The sequence below is a fragment of the Somniosus microcephalus genome, unplaced genomic scaffold, assembly GCF_052327205.1.
Source record: "Somniosus microcephalus isolate GS21.2 unplaced genomic scaffold, FLI_Smic_1.0 unresolved_chr4, whole genome shotgun sequence".
Lineage (NCBI taxonomy): Eukaryota > Metazoa > Chordata > Chondrichthyes > Squaliformes > Somniosidae > Somniosus > Somniosus microcephalus.
Window position 1 is genome coordinate 55,605,435 of NW_028225182.1, and position 20,939 is coordinate 55,626,373.

General features: G+C 54.0%; 1 protein-coding gene across 1 annotated transcript in view; it reads right to left on the reverse strand.

Moving 5' to 3' along the window:
* The window catches only part of LOC147091127 (dynein axonemal heavy chain 2-like), a 141,610-nt gene extending 121,486 nt beyond the window's left edge, over window positions 1-20,124 (reverse strand). The window contains exons 1-7 of the mRNA XM_085977168.1: window positions 19,975-20,124; window positions 17,942-18,000; window positions 13,394-13,564; window positions 9,630-9,858; window positions 7,377-7,487; window positions 6,983-7,221; window positions 2,360-2,551 (exon numbers count right to left, since the gene is read on the reverse strand). Of these exons, the coding sequence (XP_085833294.1) occupies window positions 2,360-2,551; window positions 6,983-7,221; window positions 7,377-7,487; window positions 9,630-9,858; window positions 13,394-13,564; window positions 17,942-18,000; window positions 19,975-20,110 (1,137 nt within the window). The 5' untranslated portion in view covers window positions 20,111-20,124. The remainder of the gene's footprint in view (window positions 1-2,359; window positions 2,552-6,982; window positions 7,222-7,376; window positions 7,488-9,629; window positions 9,859-13,393; window positions 13,565-17,941; window positions 18,001-19,974) is intronic.
* Between the last annotated feature and the right edge of the window lie 815 nt (window positions 20,125-20,939).

A 20,939-nucleotide genomic window follows, 5' to 3' on the forward strand; every position in this document is an offset into this window, starting at 1 on the left:
GGATACAGCAGGAGGGTTATTTGTTACACAGAAACAGGAGGAGGCTGTTCAGCCCCTCGAGCCTGTTACACAGGAACAGGAGGAGGCCATTCAGCCCCTCGAGCCTGTTACACAGGAACAGGAGGAGGCCGTTCAGCCCCTCGAGCCTGTTACACAGGAACAGGAGGAGGCTGTTCAGTCCCTCGAGCCTGTTACACAGGAACAGGAGGAGGCCATTCAGCCCCTCGAGCCTGTTACACAGGAACAGGAGGAGGCCCATTCAGCCCCTCGAGCCTGTTACACAGGAACAGGAGGAGGCCATTCAGCCCCTCGAGCCTGTTACACAGGAACAGGAGGAGGCCATTCAGCCCCTCGAGCCTGTTACACAGGAACAGGAGGAGGCTGTTCAGTCCCTCGAGCCTGTTACACAGGAACAGGAGGAGGCCATTCAGCCCCTCGAGCCTGTTACACAGGAACAGGAGGAGCCCACTCAGCCCCTCGAGCCTGTTACACAGGAACAGGAGGAGGCCATTCAGCCCCTTGAGCCTGTTACACAGGAACAGGAGGAGGCCATTCAGCCCCTCGAGCCTGTTACACAGGAACAGGAGGAGGCCCATTCAGCCCCTCGAGCCTGTTACACAGGAACAGGAGGAGGCCATTCAGCCCCTCGAGCCTGTTACACAGGAACAGGAGGAGGCCATTCAGCCCCTCGAGCCTGTTACACAGGAGCAGGAGGAGGCCCATTCAGCCCCTCGAGCCTGTTACACAGGAACAGGAGGAGGCCCATTCAGCCCCTCGAGCCTCTTACACAGGAACAGGAGGAGGCCCTTCAGCCCCTCGAGCCTGTTACACAGGAACAGGAGGAGGCCATTCAGCCCCTCGAGCCTGTTACACAGGAACAGGAGGCCGTTCAGCCCCTCGAGCCTGTTACACAGGAACAGGCCATTCAGCCCCTCGAGCCTGTTCCATCATTCAATGAGCTCAGGGCTGATCTGTATCTTAACTCCATCTATCCGCCTTGGTTCTGTAACCCTTAATACCCCTCACCCAACAAAAATCTATCAATCTCAGTTTTGAAATTTCCAATTGGCCCCGGCCTCAACAGCTTTTTGGGGGAGAGAGTTCCAGATTTCCACCAGCCTTTGTGTGAAGAAGTGCTTCCTGACATCACCCCTGAACGGCCTGGCTCTAATTTTAAGGTTCTGCCCCCTTGTTCTGGACTCACCCCACCAGAGGAAATAGTTTCTCTCTCTCCACCCGATAACTCCTTTAATCATCTTCAACACCTCGATTAGATCACCGCTTAATCTTCTAAACTCAAGGGAATACAAGCCCAGTCTGTGCAACCTGAGCTCGTAATTGAATCCAGCTACTAAACCATTGGAGGAACACAATCCGATTTCCCATACATGGTCTGTCCTTGATCTACCCTGCAGCAGTTGCATTGATGAAAAAAGACAGACTTGCATTTCTCCAGCGCCTTTCACCACCTCAGGACGTCCCAAAGCGCTTCACAGCCAATGAAGTACTTTTTGAAGTGTGGTCACTGTTGTAATGTAGGAAACGCGGCAGCCAATTTGCGCACAGCAAGCTCCCACAAACAGCAATGTGATAATGACCAGATCACCTGTTTTAGTGATGTTGGTTGAGGGATAAATATTGGCCCCAGGACACCGGGGAGAACTCCCCCTGCTCTTCTTCGAAATAGTGCTAGTGGACATTTTACATCCACCTGAGAGAGCAGGCGGGGCCTCGGTTTAACGTCTCATTCGAAAGACAGCAGCTCCGACAGTGCGGCGCTCCCTTAGTACTGCCCCTCCGACAGTGCAGCACTCCCTCAGTACTGCCCCTCCGACAATGCGGCGCTCCCTCAGTACTGCCCCTCCGACAGTGCGGCGCTCCCTCAGTACCGCCCCTCCGACAGTGCGGCGCTCCCTCAGTACCGCCCCTCCAACAATGCGGCGTTCCATCAGTACCGCCCCTCCGACAGTGCGGCGCTCCCTCAGTACCGCCCCTCCGACAGTGCGGCGCTCCCTCAGTACTGACCCTCCGACAGTGTGGCGCTCCCTCAGTACTGCCCCTCTGACAGTGCGGCTCTCCCTCAGTACTGCCCCTCCGATAGTGCAGCGCTCCCTAAGTACTGCCCCTCCGACAGTGCAGCACTCCCTCAGTACTGCCCCTCCGACAATGCGGCGCCCCCTCAGTACTGCCCCTCCGACAGTGCAGCGCTCCCTCAGTACTGGCACTGAGATAACGGACTGGATTTTGTGCTCAAGTCTCTGGAGTGGGGCTCGAACCCACAACCTTCTGACACAAGAGGCAAGAGAGTGCTGCCCACTGAGCCACGGCTGACCACGTGGGCAGCTGTAGTTTTACTCACTTTGCGGAAGAGTGCGGTGATGCGATCCCGAGTGTTGTAGAACTTCGAATTGACCCAGATGATGCGGATGAGATTGAGGATGTGAGGCAGCTTGCCTGGTATGTCTTTGACCTTCAGCGTGGTCAACTCTTCACAGGGGACGTTGAGTATGTCCAGGAAGCTGAGGTTAGACTGGGCCTGCGCACGCCCATCCTGAATACAAAGTGCAAAAGGACTCAATTAAATACAAAACACTAGGATTCAAAGGCACTTAAAAGGGAACCGATACAGGATCTTCGCAGCAACAAGCATGTCCCAAAGTGCTCATGGAGTGGAGGTCGAACCCTAAGCAGGAGTAGAGAGAAGAGTTAGACGAGGAAGGTGGGTTTTAAGGAGGCTTTTGAAGGTGGGCAGTGATAGAAACATAGAAGATCGGAGCAGGAGTCGGCCATTCGGCCCCTCGAGCCTGCTCCGCCATTTAATGAGATCATGGCTGATCATCCAAATTCAGTACCCTGTCCCTGCCTTCTCCCCATATCCCTTGATCCCTTTAGCCTTTAGAAATATATCCAACTCCTTCTTGAACATATTTAATGAATTGGCCTCAACTGCCTTTGTGGTAGAGAATTCCACAGGTTCACCACTCTCTGGGTGAAGAAATTCCTCCTCATCTCTGTCCTAAATGGCTTACCCCTTATCCTTAGACTGTGACCCCTGGTTCTGGACTCCCCGACCATCGGGAACATCCTTCCTGCATCTAGTCTGTCTAGTCCTGTTAGAATTTTATAAGTTTCAATGAGATCCCCTCTCATTCTTCTAAACTCCAGTGAGTATAAGCCCAATCGACCCAATCTCTCCTCATACGTCATTCCTGCCATCCCAGGTATCAGCCTGGTGAATCTTCGCTGCACTCCCTCCATGGCAAGAACACCCTTCCTCAGATAAGGCGACCAAAACTGCACACAATACTCAAGGTGCGGTCTCACCAAGGCCTTGTACAACTGGAGCAAGACATCCTTTGAGGCCATGGAAGAGCTGTGATGAGGCAGAGGGGGAGGGGGAGGGGAAAGGGGGGGGTGCTTGACAAGAGGATTGCAAAGTGCGGAGGTGAGATGGCCGACAGTTCTGCCACTGGTGATGGAGCAGAGGGAGAGCAGGGAATATGTAGATTTTTTTTTTTTTTTAAACCCTGTACAATAGCAAAATGCTGGAAGGCTGTTTGGCCCAGTGGTCGGGGCGTGGTGCAGTTGGACCTAGGAGCACAGACACACCTTTGAGTTTTAATTTAACTTTGGAAAAGGCATTTACTTTGGACAATGAGCGTCTCAATAGGTGATTTAACGGTGAATAGGTGATTTAACTTTCGACAATGAGACTTTGTGTTTTAATGGGTTTCGATAGATCTTCAGTGGATAAGACAACGAAACCAGTTTCGCTGGACCAATGGACTTCCTGGCCTCAATGGAAAACACTTTAACCTTGGGTAAAACACACCAGCAGTAAGACTAAATCACTTTAAATATGTACCACGGGGGTGGGTGGGGGAGACAAGATAAGGAATTATCTTCCATCCCTCAGCCCTGTACATATCCTGTGGTTTGGATTACTAGGTGTGTATTGGAAAACAAGAGTTGGGGGAAAAGGCCCAGACTCGAAAAGACGTGACGGGAGAGATGTAAAAAGGAAACACACCACAGCTCTCTCGCTTTCTCTCTCTCTCTCGGAAGCTAGCTCTGACTACAGCAACTGCCAGGTGTAAGAAGGTAGGGAAGACGGTCATCTCCAGCTCCCAGCCTGCAATCGACATCGGCCACGACCAGCCGGACGGGTGATTCTAAGTATCAAATGACTCTACAAGGGGTTTGCGCTGTGTAGGCAGCTGCAGTCAGATAAAGGAGGACGGGGACAGGTCATCTCCGATCCAGGCCTACAATGCACAACAGTAACGACCGGACGGATGGGCGATTGCAAGTTTCAGCCAAATCTCAACAGGGTTTTGTCTGTGTTTTGTTGGTTTTTAATAAACTAACAGTTTTGGGTTGAACCTAAACCTTTGTGTCGTCTACCATTTTGTTCCTGTAAAACCCAGAGTCAAAGAACCCTTGGAAGGACGAGGAAACCAAACACTTTACAAATACAAAATAACAACAGAAAATGCTGGAAAAACTCAGCAGGCCAGGCAACATCCGTGGAGAGAGAAATAGAGTCAACGTTTCAGGTCGAAACCCTTCGTCAGGACTGAGAGAAAACACAGGAAATGAAACAGATTAAAAGGTCAGTTTGGGGGCTGGGAAGTGGGGATGAAAGAACAAAAGAGAAGTGAAGAGACATTAAGAGGTATTCAAAACCAGACGAGATGGTGGTCGGACTAGTGGAGACAAAAGACGGCTCTAGATTAGGTGTGAAATGCGCTGGCAGAATGAGAGACAGCTGCCATGTGGGATCTTACAAATACAGTACACCTTACAAATACAGTAAGCATCAGAAATGTGGAAGGTGCAAGCTGGGACCGGGACTGCAGAGGTAGGCTGCAGCGAGGCCGTGGAGGGTTTTTCTAGAGCGGGCTGAGGATTTTGAAATCAGTTTCCTGGGGGATGGGAGGTGGTGCAGAGGACCAGTTGAGGTGGACGAGAATAGGGCAGGGGGGGGGGGTGGTGATAGGTGAGCAGGACTTGGTCTGGGCTAGGAAGCAGGTGGCAGTGTTCTGGAGGAGTTGGGAGTTTCTGTGGGGTCAAACTCGGCAAGCGGGGGGTCAGCAAAGAACCCGTTGTAAAAAGTGGAGGCGGTAAAGGATGAGATTTACAGTGGAGCTGGGGTTGAGCTTGGAACGGGGAGGAGGGATATTGCAGAGGTGGGATTAGGCGCTGATGATGGACTGGGTGTGGGGCTTAAAACTCAGCGGAGGGTCAAGTAGGACACTGTGGGCGAGCACCGTTGGATTCAGCTTGAGCGATCGGCTGGCAAGAAGCACAAGATCAGAGGTTAAGGTGCTCGGGAGATGGTGTTCTGCAACCCTACATAAAGATTGACTTTGGCAAAACTGCAGTTTGGAGATTGTGGAGATTGTATAACAACAAGGAGCTGCATGACACACGGGATCATTAAGACATGCCGGGACGGCCGTTCTCTTTTAACATGCCAACACGTTTTTTTATTCGTTCATGGGATGTAGGCATCGCTGGCAAGGCCAGCATTTATTGCCCTGGAGAAGGTGGCGGTGAGCCATCTTCTTGAACCGCAAAGGGCAGTTAAGAATCAACCACATTGCTGTGGGTCTGGAGTCACATATCGGCCAGACCGGGTAAGGGCAGCAGATTTCCTTCCCTGAAGGACATTAGTGAACCAGATGGGTTTTTACAACAATCCGATAGTTTCATGGTCACCATTACTGATACTAGCTTTTTATTCCAGATTTATTTAGTTAATTGAATTTAAATTCCCCAGTTGCTGTGGTGGGATTTGAACTCGCGTCTGCTGGATCATTAGTCCAGGCTACTAGTCTAGTAACATAACCACTGGGCTACCGTACCACCAGCTGATTAGAGCAGGGCAGTGGCGACACACAGATTCCACCCACGGCGTGCTGAACTAACTCTCTCAGCTGGGACAGGGTCAGTGCACCCAGGGCCCATCGCTCGCCCCCCCACTCCTCATCGCTCGCCCCCCCACTCCTCATCGCTCGCCCCCCCACTCCTCATCGCTCGCCCCCCCACTCCTCATCGCTCGCCCCCCCACTCCTCATCGCTCGCCCCCCCACTCCTCATCGCTCGCCCCCCCACTCATCGCTCGCCCCCCACTCCTCATCGCTCGCCCCCCACTCCTCATCGCTCGCCCCCCCACTCCTCATCGCTCGCCCCCCCACTCCTCATCACTCGCCCCCCCACTCCTCATCACTCGCCCCCCCACTCTTCACTCGCCCCCCCACTCCTCATCACTCGCCCCCCCACTCCTCATCACTCGCCCCCCCCACTCCTCATCACTCGCCCCCCCCACTCCTCATCACTCGCCCCCCCCACTCCTCATCACTCGCCCCCCCCACTCCTCAGTGAAACCTATAAAATTCTAACAGGACTAGACAGACTAGATGCAGGAAGGGTGTTCCCGATGGCGGGGGAGTCCAGAACCAGGGGTCACAGTCTAAGGATAAGGGGTAAGCCATTTAGGACTGAGATGAGGAGGAATTTCTTCACCCAGAGAGTGGTGAACCTGTGGAATTCTCTACCACAGAAGGCAGTTGAGGCCAATTCATTAAATATATTCAAGAAGGAGTTAGATCTATTTCTTAAGGCTAAAGGGATCGAGGGATATGGGGAGAAGGCAGGGACAGGGTACTGAATTTGGATGATCAGCCATGATCGCATTGAATGGCGGAGCAGGCTCGAGGGGCCGAATGGCCTACTCCTATCGTCTATGTTTCTATATTTCTATCACTGTCCCCCCCCACTCCCCATCACCATCCGGCGCCCCTGGCAGCAATACCCGGGGGGGGGGGCAGCAATACCCGGGGGGGGGGCAGCAGGTACCCGGGGGCTCCAATGACAGCGAACCCGGCACAGGCTGTCCATCAATCCACTGGGCTATCGATACTGCAGAGTGATCATCCACAATCAGACTATCCTGAGATAAAGCCGAGCTTGGACACACCTGGATGAGCTTGGCCAGTTTGAGGAAGGGAGCAACGTAAGAGGACTTGGAGAGCTCGAGTATAGACTGGATGTGTTTGACGCCGGGTTTATCCAGCTGAAACCCGATGCCCGACAGGTCGTCGCAGCGGTTGCGCCAGAACTGGATCTCGTCCAGCGGGCCCGAGATCTCGCCCATCTCCACCGCCTCCTGCGCACTCAGCACATCCTTAATCTGACGGGTCCAATGAATGACGGCGGCTGAAAAAATGGAAGTGCACAGGTTAGATACAGAGGCCTCGGCCAACACTTGCAGTCACTCTCAGTCAGCACTGCACCCCCCCTCTCTCTCCCCGAACGTGCTCCTCCCCCGCCTCCTCCCAATAGGAACAGACTTTAGCTTGAACTCTACTCACTCTCCAGTCTCTGTACAAGCTCTTTGTCCATTGCTGCTTCTGCAGGCGTTAGGCTCAAGCTTTCGAGCGGGATGTAGAGAACGGTGTGGCCGTCCAGCTTGTAACGAGCATCTGTGGAGAGCAGAGGAAGGTTAAGCCAGCATCAATGCACCGCACCGCAGTAGCACGGTGGGCGGTGCAGGCACGGAATGTCCCCGTTCCATCCCCAGTCCGTGCCGTTAACTGGTCGCACCCAGGGAGTAGTGTTTTTTTTCTTCATTCACAGAATGGGGGCGTCGCTGGCGAGGCCAGTATTTATTGCCCACCCATAGTTGCCATTGAGAAAATGCCATTTCAGAGTCAACCGCATTGCTGTGGGTCTGGAGTTGCATTTCGGCCAGACCGGGTAAGGGCGGTAGATTTCCTTCCCTAAAGGACATCAGTGAACCAGATGGGCTTTTACGACTGTAATGAAATCTGTTTGTCTTGATCCTGTATTCGTTTTGCACTCATGTATATTACCCTCCCCCACTGTGTATAGTTTCACTTCCTCTTTCCCGACTAACCTGGGAGGTTCCAGGTCTTGGCTCTTGGCTCCGCCCCTGACTTCTCTTACATAAAGATCCCAGGATCTGTATGACTCATTCCTGTGAACCAGTCGGCGTGTTGAGATGTTAGCTCTGATCTTAGTGATTAAAAGCCAACTTGTTTAAGTCTATAACTTCTAGTTTTGTGGTTATTGAAGGCCCATCAACGACAATCTGGTAGAGTTCACGGTCGCCCTGTCTGACACTAGCTTTTTTATTCCAGACTGAATTTAAATTCCCCAGCTGCCGTTGTGGGATTTGAACTCATGTCTCGGATTAGGCCAGGCCTCGGGATTACTAGTCCAGTAACAGAACCACTGTGCACCCGCTCCCCCGAGGCTGTCCCAGTTGGCCTCAGTGACACCCTGGGTTCAGGAGCGGGGCGAGCGACTCTGCTCCAAATCTAGTGACCACCCACTCCCCCACAACCCCGCGCACCCCAGGGGAAAGGGCTGCTGTGTGGACGTCGGGTGGGAAGAGGATCAGCATCAAGGGCTGACCGACCTGCCAGCATTCACTATCTCACACATGCAGAACAGCACCTGGGCAAGTTAGCGCCAGAGTAGTGTGTGGAACAAGAGCTAAACCTGCATGAGACAAGGCGAGCGAAAAACATCTTTAACACACTAAAAAGAATCGTACTTAAACTCTGTTTTGTAGAAGGTTCTCACGGCATCCACAAGAGCTGGGCCCTTGGTGACGGGAGCTATGGGTCATTATGTTATCCAACCAATCTCCTCCCAGTAGCCATGCACCTCTGCTGGAAAATCAGTAGGGGAACCCAGACCCCAGCTACTGTCCCATGTCTGCTGGCACCCACTGCAGCACAGCACTACCAGGGATGGTCCTTCCGACAGTGCGGCGCTCCCTCAGTACTGCCCCTCCGACAGTGCGGCACTTCCTCAGTACTGCCCCTCCGACAGTGCGGCGCTCCCTCAGTACTGCCCCTCCGACAGTGCGGCGCTCCCTCAGTACTGCCCCTCCGACAGTGCGGCGCTTCCTCAGTACTGCCCCTCCGACAGTGCGGCGCTCCCTCAGTACTGCCCCTCCGACAGTGCGGCGCTCCCTCAGTACTGCCCCTCCGACAGTGCGGCGCTTCCTCAGTACTGCCCCTCCGACAGTGCGGCGCTCCCTCAGTACTGCCCCTCCGACAGTGCGGCGTTCCCTCAGTACTGCGCCTCCGACAGTGTGGCGCTCCCTCAGTACTGCCCCTCCAACAGTGCGGCGCTATCTCAGTACTGCCCCTCCAACAGTGCGGCACTCCCTCAGTACTGCCCCTCCGACAGTGCGGCGCTCCCTCAGTACTGCCCCTCCGACAGTGTGGCGCTCCCTCAGTACTGCCCCTCCGACAGTGTGGCGCTCCCTCAGTACTGCCCCTCCAACAGTGCGGCGCTCCCTCAGTACTGCCCCTCCGACAGTGCGGCGCTCCCTCAGTACTGCCCCTCCGACAGTGCGGCGCTCCCTCAGTACTGCCCCTCCGGCAGTGCAGCACTCCCTCAGTAACACCCCTCCGACAGTGCGGCGCTCCCTCAGTGCTGGCACGGGGAGTGTCGGTCTGGATTTTGTGCTCAAGTCTCTGGAGTGGGCTCGCACCCAGTACCTTCTGACTCAGAGGCAAGAGAGGGAGAATGCTACCCACCGAGCTTATGCCTAGAAGAGAGACGGACCGCCCGACGCGAGCAGGTACCTGTAAGGCTGGCAAGGAACTTGTGCAGCTGTGCTGAGAAATTGTTCTTGATGCTCTCGGGCCACATTCGGTTTTCAAAGAACTGAGGAGCGTAGATGCCCAGCATGTGCCTCAGCAAACTCTCCAGGTGCCCACCCGAGATGCTGCCAAACTGGACAACGTGCACAAAGTTCTCTGCATCAACCTCGGCTTTCTCTTTGCGGATGAAGTACATGAGGTAATCCGTGGGCTGCATGGGAAGAAAGGAACAATATTCAGTTGGTCATGGAGCTCGTGGAGAGAACAGTGGCTTTGGGGCAGGGTGAAATGGGTGGGGTACCTACATACTGTGCTATGATGTCCTGTTTCCCTGTACTAATTGATTTGGTGAGTGGGCTATACTGCGGCAGATGGAGTTCAATGTGGGGAAGTGCGAGGTCATCCTCTTTGGACCCAAGAAAGATAGATCAGAGTATTGTCTAAAGTGCGAGAAGCTGGGAACAGTGGTGGAGCAGAGGGAATTAGGGGCTGCAGTGGGGAAAGAGTTAAACTGACATAGCTGGCAGTTTCACTGAATGGTGTAAGAAAGACAATCATCTAATTGGTCTTTGCAGTAGTAAGCTTTTTCTAATATAGAAGATAGGAGCAGGAGTCGGCCATTTGGCCCCTCGAGCCTGCTCCGCCATTCAATGAGATCATGGCTGATCATCCAAATTCAGTACCCTGTCCCTGCTTTCTCCCCATATCCCTTGATCCCTTTAGCCTCAAGAAATATATCTAACTCCTTCTTGAATATATTTAATGAATTGGCCTCAACTGCCTTCTGTGGTAGAGAATTCCACAGGTTCACCACTCTCTGGGTGAAGAAATTCCTCATCTCTGTCCTAAATGGCTTACCCCTTATCCTTAGACTGTGACCCCTGGTTCTGGACTCCCCCGCCATCGGGAACATCCTTCCTGCATCTAGTCTGTCTAGTCCTGTTAGAATTTTATAAGTTTCAATGAGATCCCCTCTCATTCTTCTAAACTCCAGCGAGTACAAGCCTAATCGACCCAATCTCTCCTCATACGTCATTCCTGCCATCCCAGGTATCAGCCTGGTGAATCTTCGCTGCACTCCCTCCATGGCAAGAACATCCTTCCTCAGATAAGGCGACCAAAACTGCACACAATACTCAAGGTGTGGTCTCACCAAGGCCCTGTACAACTGCAGCAAGACATCCTTGTTCCTGTACTCGAATCCTCTCACTATGAAGGCCAACATACCATTTGCCTTCTTAACCGCCTGCTGCACCTGCATGCTTACCTTCAGCGACTGGTGCACAAGGACACTCAGGTCTCGTTGCACTTCCCCTTTTCCCAATCTATTGCCGTTCAGATAATAATCTGCCTTCCTGTTTTTGCCACCGAAGTGGATAACCTCGCATTTATCCACACTATACTGCATTTGCCATGCATCTGCCCATTCACCCAACCTATCCAAATCGTACTGGAGTTTCTCTGCATCCTCCTCACAGCACAGTAGTGTTAGAATGATTAACGATTGCATGCTGTGTCACTTGGAGGCAATTGCAAATAGTCGGATGTTGAACCATAAGAGGCCTCGAGGATGTAAGTTCTGTTCTGGCAGGAAGGTAAAACAATGAGTTGGAAGTAAAGAGGCCTGGAGAGGCAGGAAAGGAGGACAATGAGTCAGAAGTACAACGTTGGTGAGACCCCATCCGGCATAAACAAAGGTCATAGGTGCAACAACAGCTGAGGGGATAACGGACATATTACTTTTCCGATAATAAAGGCGGTACTTTAATGTAACGCGGCATAGGCAACCAATCAGTGAAGATGCATGTGGGCCAAGGTCCAATCAGGTGGCAGGAATGAATTTTGACGTGTGTTGTAATGTATAAAAATGCAGTGCTTGCTGGACCAATTTGGAAAAGTCTGGCTAAGACAGAGCAGACCGTCTCCCCACTGGTGCAATAAAGACAACTTGACTATCGATCGAAAACCTTGTGTCGAGTGTTGGTTTAAAATACTCCACAACAGAGGTCCAGGTCCGGAAATCACTAAAAGCTGGTGGACAGGTGCAAAACATCATTTGAAACATCAATGGAATGTCGGCCTTTATCACGAAAAGGTCTGGAATATAAAGGGGACGAAGGGAGGCTTCAGGTGTACAGAGCCTGGGTCAGACCCCACCTGGAGTGACCGCGTTCAGTTCTGGGCCCCGCCCCTCAGGAAGGATATACTGTACTGAGATGAGGGGGTTGACTTATGAGGAAAGGTTGAGCAGGTTGGGCCTATACTCATTGGAATTTAAAAGAATGAGAGGTGATCTTATCGAAACATATAAGATACTGAGGGGGCTCGACAGGGTAGATGCAGAGAGGATGTTTCCCCTCGTGGGGAAATCTAGAACTCGGGGGCACAGTCTCAGAATAAAGGGTCGCCCTTTTAGAACTGAGATGAGGAGGAATTTCTTCTCTCAGAGGGTCGTAAATCTGTGGAATTCACAGCCCCAGAGAGCCGTGGAGGCTGGGTCATTGAATATATTTAAGGCGGAGATAGATTTTTACAAGATAAGGGAGTGAAGGGTTATGGGGAGCGGGCAGGGAAGTGGCTTTGAGCCCAAGATCAGCCATGATCTTATTGAATGGCGCAGCAGGCTCGAGGGGCCAAGTGGCCGACTCCTGCTCCTATTTCTTATGTTATATCGGCCTTGGAGGCGGAGCCGCGCAGATTCACCAGAATGATACCCGGGGCTAAAAGGGTTAAATTGCGAGGCCAGGTTGCACAGACTGGGCTTGTATTCCCTCGAGTTTAGAAGATTAAGGGGTGATCTAATCGAGGTGTTGAAGATGATTAAAGGAGTTGATCGGGTGGAGAGAGAGAAACTATTTCCTCTGGTGGGGGGAGTCCAGAACAAGGGGGCAGAACCTTAAAATTAGAGCCAGGCCGTTCAGGGGTGATGTCAGGAAGCACTTCTTCACACAAAGGGGGGTGGAAATCTGGAACTCTCTCCCCCAAAAAGCTGTCGAGGCCGGGGGTCAATTGGAGATTTCAAAACTGAGATTGATAGACTTTTGTTGGGTAAGGGTATAAAGGGTTACGGAACCAAGGCGGGTAGATGGAGTTAAGATAGAGATCAGCCCTGATCTAAATGAATGGCAGAGCAGGCTCGAGGGTCTGAATGGGCCTCCTCCTGTTCCTGTGTAACAGGCTCGAGGGTCTGAATGGGCCTCCTCCTGTTCCTGTGTAACAGGCTCGAGGGGCTGAATGGCCTCCTCCTGTTCCTGTGTAACAGGCTCGAGGGGGCTGAATGGGCCTCCTCCTGCTCCTGTGTAACAGGCTCGAGGGGCTGAATGGGCCTCCTCCTGCTCCTGTGTAACAGGCACGAGGGGCTGAATGGTCTCCTCCTGTTCCTGTGTAACAGGCTCGAGGGTCTGAATGGCCTCCTCCTGTTCCTGTGTAACAGGCTCGAGGGGGCTGAATGGGCCTCCTCCTGCTCCTGTGTAACAGGCTCGAGGGGCTGAATGGGCCTCCTCCTGCTCCTGTGTAACAGGCACGAGGGGCTGAATGGTCTCCTCCTGTTCCTGTGTAACAGGCTCGAGGGTCTGAATGGCCTCCTCCTGTTCCTGTGTAACAGGCTCGAGGGTCTGAATGGCCTCCTCCTGTTCCTGTGTAACAGGCTCGAGGGGCTGAATGGTCTCCTCCTGTTCCTATGTTCCTAACCCGCCCAAGTGCTGATGAATGGTGCTTTTCCCGAATCATTCTACATTGAAACGTACCTGTGAAGGTGTGCCCAGCATCACCTGCAGCCCAGCGTACGGATCCATGTGCACGGTCAGGACCCTCTGAGTCACATCTTGGGCAAACCCTTCCAACAGCTGGTTATCTTCCGCAGTCCACATTTCAGGCTGGAGATTCTCCAACACCACCCGACTTTTGAAGAGGTCCTTCTGCAACAGAAAACGTCGGGACAGGGTTGTTTTCAGGGATGGCGGCACGGTGCAGTGCGACGCTTGCGCGAAGCAGCAGACCTGGATCCAGCCGCTTCTCACCCTCAGCGATGTCAGCTTGGCTCAGTGGGGTAAGCGCTCTTCCCACTGAGTTTGTGGGTTCGAGTCCTACTCCAGGACCTGAACACACAAAACAACATTAACATAGAAACATAGAAGATAGGAGCAGGAGTCGGCCATTCGGCCCCTCGAGCCTGCTCCACCATTCAATGAGATCATGGCTGATCATCTAAATTCAGTCCCCTGTCCCTGCCTTCTCCCCATATCCCTTGATCCCTTTAGCCTTAAGAAATATATCTAACTCCTTCTTGAATATATTTAATGAATTGGCCTCAACTGCCTTCTGTGGTAGAGAATTCCACAGGTTCACCACTCTCTGGGTGAAGAAATTCCTCCTCATCTCTGTCCTAAATGGCTTACCCCTTATCCTTAGACTGTGACCCCTGGTTCTGGACTCCCCCCGCCATCGGGAACATCCTTCCTGCATCTAGTCTGTCTAGTCCTGTTAGAATTTTATAAGTTTCAATGAGATCCCCTCTCATTCTTCTAAACTCCAGCGAGTATAAGCCCAATTGACCCAATCTCTCCTCATACGTCATTCCTGCCATCCCAGGTATCAGCCTGCTGAATCTTCGCTGCACTCTCTCCATGGCAAGAACATCCTTCCTCAGATAAGGCGACCAAAACTGCACACAATACTCAAGGTGTGGTCTCACCAAGGCCCTGTACAACTGCAGCAAGACATCCTTGTTCCTGTACTCAAACCCTCTCGCTACGAAGGCCAACATACCATTTGCAATAACATTCAAGCAATTATGAAGGCAAATGGCATGTTGGCCTTTATTGCAAGGGGGTTGGAGTATAAGAGTGAGGAAGTCTTGCTCCAATTGTACAGGGCCTTGGTGAGACCACACCTGGAGTACTGGGCACAGTTTTGGTCTCCTTATCTGAGGAAGGATACACTTGCCTTGGAGGCGGTGCAACGAAGGTTCACTAGATTGATTCCTGGGGTGAGAGGGCTGTCCTATGAGGAGAGATTGTGTAGAATGGGCCGATACTCTCTGGAGTTTAGAAGAATGAGAGGTGATCTCATTGAAACATACAAGATTCTGAGGGGGATTGACAGGGTAGATGCTGAGAGGATGTTTCCCCCTGGCTGGAGTGTCTGGAACCAGGGGGCACAGTCTCAGGATAAGGGGTCGGCCATTTAGGACTGAGATGAGGAGGAATTTCTTCACTCAGAGGGTGGTGAATCTTTGGAATTCTCTGGCCCAGAGGGCTGTGGAGGCTCAGTCGTTGAGGATATTCAAGGCTGAGATCGAGAGATTGTTGGACTCTAGGGGGATCAAGGGATATGGGGATCGGGCAGGAAAGTGGAGTTGAAATGTGAGGTTATTCACTTTGGTTGGAAGAATAGAAAAACTAAATATTTTTTAAATGGTGAGAAACTTTCAAATGTTGGTGTTCAGAGAGATTTGGGTGTCCTCGTGCAAGAACCACAGAGAGTTAGCGTGCAGGTACAGCAAGCAATAAGGAAAGCAATGGCATGTTTGCCTTTATTGCAAGGGGGGTTGGAGTTTAAGAGTAAGGAAGTCTTGCTCCAATTGTACAGGGCCTTGGTGAGACCACAGCTGGAGAACTGTGCACAGTTTTGGGGGGGGGAAATTTGGTTGCTTGGTGCAACTAGCGCCCGGGCGCTGCGAGCGAAATTCAGCGGGAGGTTAGCGGCGGCGGTAATCATTAGCGCCCCGTGGCTTAGCACCGAACGCTATGTCCGACGGGGTCAGGGGAGGCCCACCTGCGGCCGTGCTAATTAAAGGCGAGGTGCCGGGCGGCCATTTTTGTTGCTGGCCGCCTGCCAGCACCTGCCCCCCCGCCCCGCCCCCCCCCCCCCAGTTGCTGTCCCCGGCCTCCTGAGCAGCACACACCCCCACCCACCTTGCGGACTGCCGGCTGCGCTCCTTGAACCCGGCACTTCTCTTGAGTGCCGGGCTCTTTTGCTGGCACTCCCGATCCCTGGTGGCCCAGCTGGGCCCCGGGGTCGCGCTGCGCAAGGCCCCTCCCCTTTAAGAAGGGGAGGAAGGCCTGCAGTACCGCGCTGCGGCACGTAGCGCCGCAATATTCCCTCGCAGCACCCTAAGAGGGAGACGGGGCGCATCCAGTAGCGCCCGCTTCCCTCTTGGGGCACTACTGATGAATTTTGGCCACGGGGGCGCTAATTTTTTCGGGGCACTGGGCACAACACAATTGTTCCCCCTTGGCCTCCTTATCTGAGGAAGCACAGACTTGCCTGGGAGGCGGTGCAGTGAAGGTTCACTAGATTGATTCCTGGGATGAGAGGGCTGTCCTATGAGGAGAGATTGTGTAGAATGGGCCGATACTCTCTGGAGTTTAGAAGAATGAGAGGTGATCTCATTGGAACATAGAAGATTCTGAGGGGGATTGACAGGGTCGACGCTGAGAGGATGTTTCCCCCTGGCTGGAGTGTCTAGAACCAGGGGTCACAGTCTCAGGATAAGGGGTCGGCCTTTAGGACTGAGATGAGGAGGAATTTCTTCACTCAGAGGGCGGTGAATCTTTGGAATTCTCTACCCCAGAGGGCTGTGGAGGCTCAGTCGTTGAGTATATTCAAGACTGAGATCGATAGATTTTTGGACTCTCGGGGAATCGAGGGATATGGGGATCGGGCGGGAAAGTGGAGATGAGGTGGAAGATCAGCCGTGATCTTATTGAATGGCGGAGCAGGCTTGAGGGGCCGTACGGCCGACTCCTGCTCTTATTTCTTATGTTTTTATGTAAGACTCATGGGTGCATCACGGGCGGGACTAGGACTGAGGGTTTGGACTAGAAGGCAGTCAGAAAAGGGACAGGCACTTTGGGCCTGCTGACTTATTTTTGTTTGTAAAAATGATTGTTGTCGAGTAAATCTGAAAACTTCCAGGTGTGATGGTATAGATGGTCCAAGGTTTGTGTGTGTCAAAGAATCTGATCTACCCTGTGTCACTGAAAGAAGAAAGGACTTGCACTGATATACAACAACAACTTGCATTTATATAGCGCCTTTAATGTAGTAAAACGTCCCAAGGCGCTTCACAGGAGCGATTATCAGACACAATTTGACACCGAGCCACATAAGGAGATATTAGGACAGGTGACCAAACGCTCGGTCAAAGAGGTCGGTTTTAAGGAGCGTCTTAAAGGAGGAGAGAGAGGCGGAGAGGTTTAGGGAGGGAATTCCAGAGCTCGGGGCCCAGGCAGCTGAAGGCACGGCCGCCAATGGTGGAGCGATGGAAATCGGGGGATGCTCAAGAGGGCAGAATTGGAGGAACGCAGAGATCTTGGGGGGTTGTAGGGCTGGAGGACGTTCCAGAGATAGGGAGGGGGGGGGGGGGCGAGGACCATGGAGGGATTTGAGCACAAGGATGAGAATTTTAAAATGGAGACGTTGCCGGACCATCCCCTTCAGAATCTTATATGTTTCAATGAGATCACCTCTCATTCTTCTAAACTCCAGAGAGTATCGGCCCATTCTACTCAATCTCTCCTCATAGGACAGCCCTCTCATCCCAGGAATCAATCTGGTGAACCTTCATTGCACCGCCTCCAAGGCAAGTCTGTCCTTCCTCAGATAAGGAGACCAGAACTGTGCATGCTCTTGAACCCATCTGTACTCTCTGCTTTTACCTGGTAACTTCTTCCATAACACGATGAAACTCTCGGTGAAAGGTTGCCCCTGACTGCATAAAAACACAAGAATAGGACTGGAAACCAAGTCCAGGGAGGGGCACATTGTGCTACTCCCCCCTCCCCCAACTCCCCCCTTCCCCAACTCCCTCCCCTCTCCCTCCCTCCCTCCCTCACTCCTCCTCCTTCCCCCCTCCCCTCCCCCCTTCCTCCCCCCTCCCCTCCTCCACCCCCTCCCCTCCTCCCCCCTCCTCCACCCCCTCCTCCCCCTCCCTCCCCCTCCTCCCCCCTCCTCCACCCCCTCCTCCCCCCTCCCTCCCCCCTCCTCCACCCCCCCTCCCCTTCCCCCCCTCCCCTCCACCCCCCCTCCCCTCCACCCCCCTCCCCTTCCCCCCCCTCCCCTCCACCCCCCTCCCCTTCCCCCCCCTCCCCCTCCCCCCCCTCCCCCTCCCCTCTTCCCCCCCCTCCCCTCCTCCCCCCAGCATGTCAGCAAGAAAAATGAGACTTTGGAGAAATGAAAAGGTCCAGAAAGTTACGGGGTACGATTCGAGCTCCTTCTGCAAGAAGGGGTGTGCATTTCGAACCCACCAAACTCGCCCAATCTCGCCCTTCCCCATCACTTAATTCACTCACCCGACTGACCGATTCTAACTGCAGCAACAAATCAATCTTCGGCTCTTCTTTCCATTCAGCTTGAGGGAGAAACACCAAAACAAAGCAAAGCGTGAAACCGAGTGTACACCAGAACAAGGTTCATCCGCTCACTGGGCAAGGATAGCGCGCTGGCTCGGTAACCTCAATGTGGGGCACAACCACACGGGTAACAAGGACCCAGGGGTCATTCCCGGTCTGGACCATCGGTTGGGGCGTTTAGAAAAAGAAAAGACAGACTTGCATTTCTCCAGCGCTTTCACCACCTCAGGGCGTCCCAAAGCGCTTTACAGCCAATGAAGTACTTTTTTGAAGTGTGGTCACTGTTGTAATGTGGGAAACGCGGCAGCCAATTTGCGCACAGCAAGCTCCCACAAACAGCAATGTGATAAATGACCAGATCATCTGTTTTTAGTGATGATGATTGGGGGATAAATATTGGCCCAGGACACCGGAGAGAACTGCCTTCGAAATAGTGCGATGGGATCCTTTACGTCCACCTGAGAGGGCAGACGGGGCCTCAGTTTAACATCTCCTGCAAAAAACGGCATCTCCGACAGTGCGGCACTCCCTCAGGACTGCCCCTCCGACAGTGCAGCACCCCCTCAGTACTGCCCCTCCGACAGTGCGGCGCTCCCTCAGTACTGCCCCTCCGACAGTGCAGCGCTCCCTCAGTACTGCCCCTCCAACAGTGCGGTGCTCCCTCAGCACTGCCCCTCCGACAGTGCAGCAATCCCTCAGTACTGCCCCTCCGACAGTGCGGTGCTCCCTCAGTACTGCCCCTCCGACAGTGCGGCGCTCCCTCAGTACCCGCCCCTCCGACAGTACGGCGCTCCCTCAGTACCGCCCCTCCGACAGTGCGGCGTTCCCTCAGTACCGCCCCTCCGACAGTACGGCGCTCCCTCAGTACCGCCCCTCCGACAGTGCGGCGTTCCCTCAGTACCGCCCCTCCGACAGTGCGGCGCTCCCTCAGTACCCGCCCCTCCGACAGTGCGGCGCTCCCTCAGTACCGCCCCTCCGACACTGCGGCGCTCCCTCAGTACCGCCCCTCCGACAGTGCGGCGCTCCCTCAGTACCGCCCCTCCGACAGTGCGGCGCTCCCTCAGTACCGCCCCTCCGGCAGTGCGGCGCTCCCTCAGTACCGCCCCTCCGACAGTGCGGCGCTCCCTCAGTACCGCCCCTCCGACAGTGCGGCGCTCCCTCAGTACCGCCCCTCCGACAGTGCGGCGCTCCCTCAGTACCGCCCCTCCGACAGTGCGGCGCTCCCTCAGTACCGCCCCTCCGACAGTGCGGCGCTCCTCAGTACCGCCCCTCCGACAGTGCGGCGCTCCCTCAGTACCGCCCCTCCGACAGTGCGGCGCTCCCTCAGTACCGCCCCTCCGACAGTGCGGCGCTCCCTCAGTACCGCCCCTCCGACAGTGCGGCGCTCCCTCAGTACCGCCCCTCCGACAGTGCGGCGCTCCCTCAGTACCGCCCCTCCGACAGTGCGGCGCTCCCTCAGTACCGCCCCTCCGACAGTGCGGCGCTCCCTCAGTACTGCCCCTCCGACAGTGCGGCGCTCCCTCAGTACTGCCCCTCCGACAGTGCGGCGCTCCCTCAGTACTGCCCCTCCGACAGTGCGGCGCACTCTCTCAGTGCTGCACTGGGAGTGTCGGCCTGGATTATGGGCTCACGTCTCTGGGATGGGACTCAAACCCACAACCTCATGGCCCAGAGGTGCGAGGGCTACCCACTGAACCACGGCTGACACTAAAAAGTACACGAGTGCAGACGTCAGGTAAGGATGAAGATCAGGCAGGTTGCAAAGGTCCCCTCCCATCAGCCCGCCCCGCTAGCAATCTTACTTCAGTTCCAGTTACACAATTTAAAGGCCAGCACTAGACTAGCTAATTAACCGGAGCACCCGTGGCTGGCGAGCACAGTGTGCAACCTGCTGGCCGACCCCGACAGTGTGAGTTAGCCTCTGCTGTTGGAACGCGCACAGCCCCTGCTCTCGAGTGCTGCAGCCACACTACCTCTGGGTGGGTCGCTCTTCTTGGACGATACAGTGGACTCCAGGCCGATAGCTTCCGTCGTTGCCATGGAAATGCTGGACGATCGGATGCTGGGGCCAGTGCTGCTCCCCTGGGAAAAATTGACCAGATCATCCATTCTTCAGCTTCCTTCTTCCTGCGAGAGAAAAAAAATTGAGAGAGAGGAGTGCGGACGAATCCCGAGCGCACAAACTGCTCCTTAAACTGGCCATCGCGAAAGACACAGGATGGCAGGGGTGGGAAACAGAAAATCAAACCTGTGCTGTCGCTGCCCTGGGAGTGTTTGATGGGACAGTGTAGAGGGAGCTTTACTCTGTATCTAACCCGTTCTGTACCTGCCCTGGGAGTGTTTGATGGGGCAGTGTAGAGGGAGCTTTACTCTGTATCTAACCCGTGCTGTACCTGCCCTGGGAGTGTTTGACGGGACAGTGTACAGGGAGCTTTACTCTGTATCTAACCCGTGCTGTACCTGCCCTGGGAGTGTTTGATGGGGCAGTGTAGAGGGAGCTTTACTCTGTATCTAACCCGTGCTGTACCTGCCCTGGAGTGTGTGATGGGACAGTGTAGAGGGAGCTTTATTCTGTATCTAACCCGTGCTGTAGCTGCCCTGGGAGTGTTTGATGTGACAGTGTAGAGGGAGCTTTACTCTGTATCTAACCCCGTGCTGTACCTGCCCTGGGAGTGTTTGATGGGACAGTGTAGAGGGATCTTTACTCTGTATCTAACCCGTGCTGTACCTGCCCTGGGAGTGTTTGATGGGACAGTGTAGAGGGAGCTTTACTCTGTATCTAACCCGTGCTGTACCTGCCCTGGGAGTGTTTGATGGGACAGTGTAGAGGGAGCTTTACTCTGTATCTAACCCGTGCTGTACCTGCCCTGGGAGTGTTTGATGGGACAGTGTAGAGGGAGCTTTACTCTGTATCTAACCCGTGCTGTCCCTGCCCTGG